Source organism: Puntigrus tetrazona, chromosome 11 (genome assembly GCF_018831695.1).
Source record: "Puntigrus tetrazona isolate hp1 chromosome 11, ASM1883169v1, whole genome shotgun sequence".
NCBI lineage: Eukaryota > Metazoa > Chordata > Actinopteri > Cypriniformes > Cyprinidae > Puntigrus > Puntigrus tetrazona.
The window spans coordinates 8,233,812-8,245,929 of record NC_056709.1 but is presented as its reverse complement, the minus strand read 5'-3'; the positions used below and the strand labels follow the sequence as shown (position 1 = coordinate 8,245,929).

Here is a 12,118-nt window from a genome sequence, read left to right as displayed (position 1 = left end):
TTATTGTTCTTTATCTTGCTGATTTTTACAATAAAATAAATGGAGATTGCTGATTGTGAAATTGTTATGAAACGTTCATCTGTTGGCAAATAGTAGGTTATTTTCAGTCTGTGTACCACATCTTTAGAATGCTTTCATAACCACATACAATAATTTAATCTCAACAGCCCACCCTAACATAATTTAAAGTGATTTCTATCTTTATTACATTTCCATCTATATAACATTCTGGTTTGACGGGCAGGCTTTTCTCAGCAGTTGTGATGCTGTGCTTTTAAATGTGTTTTTTTAAGAAATGCATTAAACATTATCCCCCTTCCCACCCAAAGGCATGCCTCGATAGTGAGTTATGCAGTTTTCAACATGCTGTGGACTTGAGTTTAAAGCCGGTTTGTGTTTGAGTTCAGTTTACTCTGCAGGTCATGATGGATCGAGCAGCTCTCCGGCTGATTTTCTTGGGTGTCTTCCTCATCTTAGCTACTTCAGATCCTGTTAAAAAGGCGAGAGACAAATTTTAGTTCAAGATAAAGACAGAATCAAAAATGGTACAAAAACAGAATATCTGTACTCGTGATTAATGTTTAGACAAATTATATATACTCATGTTGAATATACACCAATGTTTAAAAGTTTGAGCTCAGTAAGACTTATTTGAAAATGTATGCTTTTATTTGTGAAATATATCAAAATTGACCTTAAAGACAATTCTAATTTAAAATATTTCTATTCCACATAAATGCTATAAATGAAATAATCCTGAATAATGTATCAACGTTAACACAAAAATATAATTAAAATATATTATACTAAACATTACTGTTTTCAACATTAATTAACAAATAATGTTTCTTGAGCAGCAATTGATTTCTTAAAGTATCATGTGGCACTGAGGACTGGAGTAGTTATGCTGAAAAAAACTCTTTTCATCACAGGAATAAATACAATTTGTAAATGTAACCTTATTTTACATTACAATAGTTCACTAAATAATTTGTATTAAATATATAATGAATGAAAACAAATATTATTATATTTATGATTAAAATGCAGTCTTAGTGTGCATAGATTTTTAGCAAAGTAGTGTATCATGTATTTTGATTTAATATGGTTTATCTTGTCATATTATCGATCAATCAGTGAATAAAACCAAAACAAAACAAACTCAACATGTTGAGATATTTAACGTTTTTATTTTGATTGTTTATAATACTATGGGTGACAGAAAAACTACGCATCTAACTGTCTATTGCTCAGCTGTGTACACAAATGCAGTCGTGGAAAAATATTTGTCTTAGTCCAAAGGCCATTTCCCCATGCGATTTTCGAGCAGAAAGCATTTGAGCAATCCTATGCAAAAAGGAGGAATGAATGTGCAAAAGCCAATCACTTTCTGTTATACTCAGAGTATACTTTGATTTGAGTATTGTTGATGTCTCAACAGAAACAAAATGTGGATATATACAGCTTCTACATTAACTCCACGGTCACCAGCCGCTACGCCACAACAGTCATCACAAGCCGTGTTGCGAACAAATTGAATGAATCTCAAGAGATCCAGTTTGAGGTCAAGATTCCCAAGAATGCCTTCATCAGCAAATTCAGAATGTGGGTGAACATCAGTGTTATATAAGTAGAAATAAAGAGGCAAAGAAGCCATTTATAGCTTGTGAAGGTCAGATCCATCTGATAATGCAGTCAAACAAGGACAAAATATAGATTAAACTTTTCAATGTATTACAAGAAATTGCAGCTAAAGATACAAATACTTTCATACAAAATAACATATTTACTGATGTTATTTGTGTGATGGTTTTTTTTAATGCAATATGTCTAACATTCAAAATGTTTGAGCAATATTAAGGATACGGCGTTGTGTCATTTTCTCCACAGGACCATAGAGGGAAAAACATATGATGGGGTTGTGAAGGAAAAAGAAGCAGCTCAGCAGCAATACAGTCAAGCAGTATCTCGAGGACAAAGTGCTGGACTGGTCAGGTACTGGAATTTTTTTTTAAGTTCATAAAATATGTAATTGTAATAAGTTTAGTAATATGCTGGTATTTATTTCTATTTCAGATCAGTTGGAAGGACTTTAGAGGACTTTAAAACCTCAGTGACAGTAGCTGCTTTTAGTAAAGTGACCTTTGAGTTGACCTACGAGGAACTGTTAAAGCGTCGCCTCGGCAAATATGAGCTACTCATCAACGCCCAACCGATGCAGCCAGTGGCTGACTTCAAGGTATAGTAGAAGAAAAAGAAATAGATAATCAGTTATGATGCACAATATCTGTCTATTTAATCACTGAATTCTAATATATAAATAAATAGATGTTCTTTTCCTTAAATTAGATGGATGTGCACATCCAAGAGAAGCCAGGAATCTCCTTCTTGGAGGTGAAAGGAGATTTGAGCACTGGTGATCTGGCCGATGCCATCAAAACCACCAGAGCAGACAAAGACGTAAGAGCTTTAAAGAGGATTAAAACACAGTTTAGATGTTTCATGTTTCAAAAAAAGGTTATCATGTGACTAACTGATCATTTCAGGCATGGGTGACCTTCTATCCTTCTCGAGATCAACAGACCAAGTGTAAAAGCTGTGGAGAAAATGGGTTGAGTGGTGACCTGCTCATAGCATATGATGTTGAGAGACAAAATCCTAAAGGAGAAGTCATGGTACATTTGTAAAATAACATGGATTATAAGAGTAAAATAAATTTTTGAAAAGTGGAGAGGATTTTGAATGACCGTGAAATGACATTATTGACATTCAAACTTTTTTATCCTCTCTCAGGTATCAAATGGCTATTTCGTCCACTACTTTGCCCCCTCTGATGTTCCACATATTCCCAAAAATGTGGTGTTTATTATCGACCAGAGTGGTTCTATGCATGGTAGAAAAATGGATCAGGTAAATGTCAGCATTACAGCTAAATTAAAAACATAATGAGCTTTTAAATTACATTGTTCAACTAATTTACACAATTGGTTTTTTTAGAAACAATTCAACTTCTCCAAATGTAGTAGCAGTCAAAAAGTCCAAAAGGTTCCACACTTTCCCTCAGAGGGAACGAGATGCTGTGTCACCCTCTAGAGGACACTTAGGGCAATTTTGCTAGCATGAAGATGTCTGATGCATGTGTAAAACAAAAGTATAAAAGGGAACCTGCTAGGGGACGCAGCATCTTGTACATTCTTGGGGAACCATGGTTATATGCATAACCCCAGACGTTCCCCTTCAAGGCAACTTTAAGCTGCATCCCCTCTAGGAGGAAATTTGAAGAACTGTATTCAATCGCCCCATGTTGAGGTGCATACCTGTCCACCTGGTTAGAGAAAAACAAACCAAACCTTTCCTCAGAATTGGGCCACGCCACTGAGTAATTAAGGAGACCACTACTTAAAGACCCTAATGGCTTATTTCCACTTATTTCCCAAACCAGTTCATCCAGCCGGGATGAGGTCAGGGTTCTACAGCCCTTACTTCAATTCTAGATCTGCGTGTTTTGATTTGGGCCCTTCACAAGCTTCCATTCAAAATGTTGATGCAGATACGTGTTCAGCCACAGGATTGGTTTGCAGCTATTGACCTGAAGAATGCGTACTTTCATGTCTTAATTCTTCCTCGACGCAGACCTTTTCTTTGGGCTCACTGTTTCTACAGAAGGTACATGTCACAGCTCGCCTGCCATCTCCTTCTTTGGAGTCAGCCACATTTCCAGTCACTGCATGCCATGCATATTCCGGGAGAGCACAATCATGCAGCCGGCATGCTTTCATGACCAGAGAATGGCAATTCCACCCCCAGACAGTTCCGGTGATTTAGAGTCGAACCGGGGAAGCCTAGGTAGACCTGTTCACTTCCCACAAGTCCTCCCACTGCCAGTTGTTTTATTGCCTGACTGAGGGCCCCCTCAGCTCAGTTATACTGGCAAACAAACAACAAATAGAAAGATTAAAGCATCTCTTGAAGGTCAAAATCCCTTCTCTTAAGAATCTATTTCTATCTTAGGAACAACGGTTTGGCCTCTCCAGGGGCATAGCATTTGCCTGACATGCTATGGCCTATCATGATTTGTAGTGCTGTTGGTTGTGACTGGGTTCAGGTTTTAGCGTTTTCCAAATGGACCCCAGTCTGTTGTCACAACATAACTCGTAGAGTTATGTTGTCTGTGACTCACAGACAGAGAACACCCCTTGATGGAGGGAACAGAGACGTTATGTCCCCTTGCCACAACCTTGAACCATCACTGGGGGGACCAGGGACGGCCCTGGGCTCCTCAGCAAAACCTGACAAGTGGTTACACCTGTCACCTATTTATACCCGTGTGATGGGGAGTGGCTCAGGATTAGTTAACCACTTGCAAGATTTCACTGGTGTTTACTCTTAATCAGAGCTAATAAGGGCTCCAAGAAAGACCCCAGTCTGTTGTCACAACATAATGTCTCCGTTCCCTCCATCAGGGAATGAGAGTTACATATGTAACCGAGACGTTTAGCTCCACCCTTTTGGTACCCTTTGCTGTGCTAAGTATTCTTATGGTAGGGTACCAAAAAAGTGTTATTTTGTTACCATTCACAATGGAAACAGACATGATTGCATACTGTACTGTACCGAACCATACCACTTAGTAGAAAACCAGCCATAAGAAGGGGAGCAGTCACTTAGCTAGCACATAGATACACTAAGACCACAAAGAGTGGGTTGTCTACAGTAGATACAGGCGAGGACTCAAGGAGATTTAAATATCTTATCTTTAAGCCTAGATCAGCCAATGCACATAGATTCAACATGCCCATCATAGACATATATAGGTGAAGTAACATGATGACTTTACCAAACAACAATTGGTTATATTACAAACCGGATTCCAAAAAGTTGGGACACTATACAAATCGTGAATAAAAACTGAATGCAATGATGTGTAGGTGCCAACTTCTAATATTTTATTCAGAATAGAACATAAATCACGAAACAAAAGTTTAAACTGAGAAAATGTACCATTTTAAGGGAAAAATATATTGATTCAGAATTTCATGGTGTCAACAAATCCCAAAAAGTTGGGACAAGTAGCAATAAGAGGCTGGAAAAAGTAAATTTAAGCATAACGAGGAGCTGGAAGACCAATTAACACTAATTAGGTCAATTGGCAACATGATTGGGTATAAAAAGAGCTTCTCAGAGTGGCAGTGTCTCTCAGAAGCCAAGATGGGTAGAGGATCACCAATTCCCACAATGTTGTGCAGAAAGATAGTGGAGCAATATCAGAAAGGTGTTACCCAGCGAAAAATTGCAAAGACTTTGCATCTATCATCATCAACTGTGCATAACATCATCCAAAGATTCAGAGAATCTGGAACAATCTCTGTGAGAAAGGGTCAAGGTCAGAAACCCTACTGGATGCCCGTGATCTCCGGGCCCTTAAACGACACTGCACCACAAACAAGAATGCTACTGTAAAGGAAATCACAGAATGGGCTCAGGAATACTTCCAGAAACCATTGTCAGTGAACACAATCCACCGTGCCATCCGCCGTTGCCAGCTGAAACTCTACAGTGCAAAGAAGAAGCCATTTCTAAGCAAGATCCACAAGCTCAGGCGTTTACACTGGGCCAGGGATCATTTAAAATGGAGTGTGGCGAAATGGAAGACTGTTCTGTGGTCAGACGAGTCACAATTCGAAGTTCTTTTTGGAAATCTGGGACGCTATGTCATCCGGACCAAAGAGGACAAGGACAACCCAAGTTGTTATCAACGCTCGGTTCAGAAGCCTGCATCTCTGATGGTATGGGGTTGCATGAGTGCGTGTGGCATGGGCAGCTTGCATGTCTGGAAAGGCACCATCAATGCAGAAAAATATATTCAGGTTCTAGAACAACATATGCTCCCATCCAGACGTCATCTTTTTCAGGAAGACCCTGCATTTTTCAACAAGATAATGCCAGACCACATTCTGCATCAATCACAGCATCATGGCTGCGTAGGAGAAGGATCCGGGTACTGAAATGGCCAGTCTGCAGTCCAGATCTTTCACCTATAGAGAACATTTGGCGCATCATAAAGAGGAAGGTGCGACAAAGAAGGCCCAAGACGATTGAACAGTTAGAGGCCTGTATTAGACAAGAATGGGAGAGCATTCCTATTTCTAAACTTGAGAAACTGGTCTCCTCTGTCCCCAGACGTCTGTTGAGTGTTGTAAAAAGAAGGGAGATGCCACACAGTGGTGAAAATGTCCTTGTCCCAACTTTTTGGGATTTGTTGACACCATGAAATTCTGAATCAACATATTTTTCCCTTAAAATGGTACATTTTCTCAGTTTAAACTTTTGTTCCGTGAGTTATGTTCTATTCTGAATAAAATATTAGAAGTTGGCACCTACACATCATTGCATTCAGTTTTTATTCACGATTTGTATAGTGTCCCAACTTTTTGGAATCCGGTTTGTATTTAGAAGAAGGACTATCCCGCTATATTGTGTGTTGCACTTTCTCCTATTCAAAATGCTATGTTCCAGGCAGGTTTTTGAGTCCATAAGTTAAACTTCAAAACATAACTCAAGATGTTGTAGCATTCTAGGCAAGTCACACTAAACTTCCTGAGCTCAGTGTCCAAGCCTGAGCCTGATCTTAAATGACCAAGATAACGCCGCATCCACAGTTTCTCCAATTTTTGCAATTCTGCAGTATTGTTCCTGCTCATCTTGGGCATGTTCACACTGAACAGCCTTGCCCTTACATCTTACACCTGACAAAGAGCTTTTGGGTATCGGTCTGTACTTTTGCAACAGTTTTATCACCAATCCTTAAATCCCTGGATCTCCAGAACACCCAAGGCTGTGCACTCTACCCAGCTGGGGCAAAAGTGCTCACAGGGAGCGCAGAGATGGTAAACAAAGACGAGAGAAGACAACTTCTGATCACCACATCTGTTAAAAATATAAAAACTGTCATACTTGTTATAACTTGTTATAACTATATCCTGCACTTCTGGTTAGATGCTAACTGCAATCTAATCAATACATTAGATGTAAACAAACTAACATGGCAGAGTGTTTGGGGCTTATGCTCATTTACAATCATTTGTATTGCCAAAGGTGCTTTCCTTGCTTATTTGAGGGAAACAGAGGAGGAAAAATGGCGCATAAGGCAAAAGAAGATGTTATACATTTTATTTTAGTGTACCACCTGCATTAACTCGCAGGGGCTGCCTTTGTTGTTTTGCGGGCTATGTGACGTCAGAGTGTAGAACTGGGAGTACATCGATCTAGTATGAGTTTATGGGTGGTAAGTCACAGGTTTGACTGCCATTTCAGTTCACTTTCACAGGTAGAAGGTTGGAAAAAGTTATGGTTTGCTTGGAAAGCAGCATAAGTATGATTCATTTGGAAAGAGCTCACTTCTAACCAGGTTCCAATACAACGTGACTATGGCGGTTTAACCTGCCTCATTAATACTCATCTCTAGTCATATACAACGAAACAAAAAATCTACTGATCCTCTCTCAGTTTGATCTTGACTGAGCCCATATTATGCATACTGGAAAATTGGTATGAATATCTAATCAGAAATTAATCGGATACTAATACAAAAAATACCTAAAGGTGTAGGGGAAAGAAATTAAATCAAGAGCTGAAAAGGAAAAGATGAATTGCCTCAAAGGTGTTCCTGAAGAAGCAGACCAAACTGTGAAACATCTCCAGCTAGTGGACATATTCAGAAACACCTTTGGCTGTAACAATTGCAAAATCCTATAACAACGTTCTTGGAGAATCTTGCAGCATTCTGCATTTTCATGCTATAAGAACAGGGACTTTGGTATTTCCTTAAATTAGTAACAAAACTATATAAATCTGTTAAACGGGAGCATGCATCCGTTATAGAGAAAGATTAACTTCCATAGCTGCCGACATGTTTTTCTTTAGACTCGTTTGGCACTGCTGAGGATTTTAAGTGATCTTGATGAGGATGACCACTTTGGATTGATCACCTTTGACAGTGAAGTTAGCTTATGGAAGCGTGAGCTCCTCAGAGCTACTGAGGAAAATCTAGAGAATGCCAAATCTTTTGTGAAGGAGATCAGAGATAGAGGAGGTGAGTTACACATAATAAGGAGTAAGAAAGTTGTAACTCGCAATGACACAACTATGTTTGGTCTTCCTTTAGCCACGGACATAAACGCAGCAGTTCTAGCAGGAGTGGATATGATCAGTCGACATCCACGAGAGGGAACAGCCTCCATCCTGATCCTGCTGACCGATGGAGATCCCACTTCAGGTACAGAAACACTGATATATACAAACAGTCACTGCCCACGTTTAGCTCTCTAAAGAAAAAAACTGCATTAGGACTCCCTTAATCGTTAATGTTGTCAGTCAGCGCATATTGTTTTTGCACTTTTATGAATTTGTGATAAATTATTTTTCCCTTTCTGATTCCTTTGCAGTTTCATACAAAATCAAACATGCCTAAATAATCATTTCCATAATTTGTTACATAAATTAATTTTACTGGCAAAAAAGTACTTTTAAATGTTTGATTGTTCACTTAACAGATTTTAACAAGCATTTTTGTGATAAAATTGAGGTTAGAGTGTCAGTGGAAGTTTTAGTTTTGAACCACATCAGTATCAGAGGCACATTATAAAATTTCAGTCATAAAAGTCATTTAGAATTTTTTTGTACAATTATTGTTTATTTTCCATTTATATCCTCGATGTACATGATTTTATTTAATCGTGTCTGAATATTTGAATTTTGTAAAAAATATTTGTCTTTAACAGGTGAAACCAACAAAGAGAAGATAATGGCGAATGTGAAAGAGGCCATTGGGACAAAGTTTCCCCTCTATTGCCTTGGTTTTGGATATGATGTTAACTTTGACTTCCTGACAACGATGTCTCTGGAAAATAGTGGAGTTGCTCGCAGGATTTATGAAGATTCAGACGCTGATCTACAGCTTCAGGTGAACTACTGACGATCAGCTGAGAATTCATCTTTATTGCTGAGCGCTTCTGTCTTTGAGCGTATTTAAAGTTTGTTTGATTTTTAGGGCTTCTATGAAGAAGTTGCCGTCCCTCTTCTCACTGAAATTCAACTTAAATACCCAGGAGGTACAAACCTTACCAAGACCAGCTTTAGCTTGTACTTCAATGGCTCTGAGATTGTGGTGTCAGGACAAATCACAGACAACAGTGTGGAGAGTTTCACCACCCAAGTCATCGCAGTATCAGTAAGATCTTCACTCATCTGTGTAGTGGCATATTACTAGGATCACTGGTCGATTGTGGAGGACATCTGAATAATAGCTTTGTTTTTATAGAAGGTATTAGGGGTGAAAGTGGTACTGACAGCATCCCTGTTGAAAATGTTCACTGGAAATATTATTTCTGAGCAGAAAGGCAGCAATGTGACGTATCAAGACACTATAATGACAAAAGAGCCCAGTGATGTTCCACCTGAGGATGAAGATTTCATGCAGAGGTTGTGGGCCTACCTTACAGTGAAACAGCTTCTGGAGAGACAGTAAGTTTATGAGTGAATTGCCATTTTGTGTTTTAAGTTGGACATTGAAGACATCTTTCTGTCTCAGGGTGCTTCTTAAAGGACAGGAGAAAGAGGACGAAAAGAAAGAAGCTCTCAGACTTTCTCTGAAATATCAGTTTGTCACTCCCCTCACCTCTATGGTCGTTACTAAGCCACAGGAAGGAGACGTGGAAGTAGCCGACAAACCCAAAGAGGGAGAAGCGCCGCACAGACCTCCAGGTCAGAAAAGAGACTGTGTTATGATTCTTTGTTTTAGAATGTTCACAAGTTTTGGGAAATTATTTTTTGCTTGTCTCCAGTTTGGAGTACAAGAAAATGACAGATTTAACTGTTGAAGCTTTTAACACTTGTTTCTTTTTTTAGTAAGGAAGTTTCAACATACAACTCACTTACTCAGCTGTAAGTATAAATAGTGAACTAACAGTTCATGTACACAAACAAATGCAGAAATTAAGACATTTAGGGTGTGGATTTGGCTTTGTCTAATATAGTTGTTGATTGGATTCTGAAATGAAAACCTCTTTACCATCTTAACACTTAGTTCAGGAAAGGCTAGGGTGACTGGAAATTACCTGCATATGTTGGCAAAGAGAAAATAGCTATTCATTTAATTTCATTTAATTCATTTTGTTTGTGTACGTACAGTATGTGTGTATATATTCAAATCTTTGAATCATGCTCACTATATAAAAACACTTTATTTTCAGCGAAACACTTTAAACTTCAAGATGCAGGTGGGTTTCATTTCCTTCCTGTTCAGCATTTGATACATGTATTTGCTATCAACCAGATTTAATACTGAATAAACACAGCTGTCACATGCATTTCACGTGTATCTTTTCACATTTCACATTTTTCTGTTATTGTACTTCATAACTGAAAGTATTTTATTGCCTAACTTTCATTTCTTCCAGTCCCAAGCTTTGCATTACGGTTAAGTGATGGTATGTATGATGTTGTATGTATGACCATTCTTTGTCCAAAAATGTTAATAATAATAATAATAATAATTTAATTTAATCAATTGATGTATTTGGCTTTTTAATGCATAAACCTATTTTATTAGATGTCAGGCCAGCAGCTGGGAGAATGTTACCTGTTCCTTCTATAGTGTCAGGTACATATATAGCTCTCAAACTTAATAATTCTGAAATTATAGAAAAATGATGATGCTGCATTTGGTTATTTTTTGTCTCCCACAGTTCATAGCAATCGTTTCCTGCTGCCTGTTGTTGGTCAGTCTAAGCCACTCTGTGAATGGAGAATCCACAACTGGACAAAACGGATTCCATCAAATTGCCTTACATTACAACATCAACCATCATCTGACAATAAACACAACATCTATTAGATACCACGATGGTCAGACTCAAGTTGAGTTCTTATGGGGCCAGGAATCAACCCAACACATTACTGAGGGGTAAATACTACTTAAACTATATGTTTAACTAAACCTGTGTATGTCCAGAGCTCTTTGTCAACTTGAAAGATAGAATTCATTCTTCAGCTTTTTTGTTTCATCAGCGTGTCTCTGATTCTCCGGAAAAAGGAAACACACATCCTCATGGGAAAAATTAGAGTCGTTATTCTTCTTCATAAGAAAAAAAGAAATGTGTTTCTGTGGCCTGCTGTTCGACAACAGCCAAAAAATGTCAGTTTGACAGGCATTTTAGGTAAGAGTGTCACCTATTAAACACTGAAGCACGTATCTGCAATTTATCAATCAAAAAGTACACTCCGATTTGTAACTTGCTTTAATTATTAAACAAACATGGGTTAAATAACTGTGGATGATATTAAAGGAAAAATGGATGCTTCGTATGAGGAGATTCAAGGATCACAAACTCTAAAGATAAATGACCAGGAAGTGAACGCAAGTTGGTACGTGATAAATAATACGTACACTGATTTTTTTTCTCATGTTATGCATCTGTGTAATCTATGAATGTGTCTGTAGGGAGGACATCACAGACTACAGATTTTCTTCAAAGCCGGTTATCAAATGCTGGCTTGTCTCATTCGACGCTGCGATGCAGAGAGACATTTCTGATTTCACTGTCACTGAGCTGTAAAGTTCAATTCTGGCAAATGATGAAATGACAGAGCATGTTTCTATGTAAAACGCTGATGTTTAAGTTAAGTGTATGATCTCTAACACATACCTCAGCAAATTCAAGAAATTAATCAACACAAAACAATGTGTTATTTTATTTGAATACTAACACTAACCCAAATGATCCCTTTTTAAAATCAAAATGATTGGAAATAATGTGTATTTTAGGACTGAGGTTTAATTGAATAAACAATGAATCAAATAATAATCACAACATGTAACATCTAACATATTATTAGCTTCATAAAAATAGTAAAAATATCAGCTATTCTTTTCCTTTTTTTATATACTTGTTTAGTGCCAATAAACTTACTTATAAAAAGTGCATCAGTTTGTGGAAGTCTCATGCAAATGCTTTCTAAAGGTGTATGTCAAACCAAATCATGGCGATTCATTAGATTTAACTAAGACTTCAGGGATACACTAATGTGGGTATTTGAGTCAGCAGTTACACAGACAATC

General features: G+C 37.9%; 1 protein-coding gene across 1 annotated transcript; it reads left to right on the top strand.

The window, feature by feature from the left end:
• Positions 1–200: 200 nt before the first annotated feature.
• On the top strand, positions 201–11,142 carry LOC122353737 (inter-alpha-trypsin inhibitor heavy chain H3-like). The gene is made up of 19 exons (XM_043251626.1): positions 201–500; positions 1,442–1,605; positions 1,891–1,995; positions 2,077–2,239; positions 2,350–2,460; positions 2,547–2,675; positions 2,794–2,910; positions 7,924–8,092; positions 8,165–8,275; positions 8,781–8,962; positions 9,050–9,229; positions 9,395–9,522; positions 9,590–9,762; positions 9,907–9,942; positions 10,251–10,277; positions 10,458–10,487; positions 10,610–10,660; positions 10,746–10,963; positions 11,068–11,142. The coding sequence occupies exons 1-18, from the start codon at positions 423–425 to the stop codon at positions 10,892–10,894; spliced, it is 2,103 nt and encodes a 700-aa protein (XP_043107561.1). The 5' UTR covers positions 201–422; the 3' UTR covers positions 10,895–10,963; positions 11,068–11,142.
• The last annotated feature ends 976 nt before the right edge of the window (positions 11,143–12,118 follow it).

What these genes read in the sequence shown, in the direction of transcription:
- LOC122353737 (XM_043251626.1), top strand. Translation starts at nt 423, where the DNA reads ATGATGGATCGAGCAGCTCTCCGGCTGATTTTCTTGGGTGTCTTCCTC. An exon ending in CAAAGTGCTGGACTGGTCAG is followed by an intron (nt 1,996 to 2,076) that starts GTACTGGAATTT and finishes TTTCTATTTCAG; the next exon opens with ATCAGTTGGAAGGACTTTAG. An exon ending in CGATGGAGATCCCACTTCAG is followed by an intron (nt 8,276 to 8,780) that starts GTACAGAAACAC and finishes TGTCTTTAACAG; the next exon opens with GTGAAACCAACAAAGAGAAG.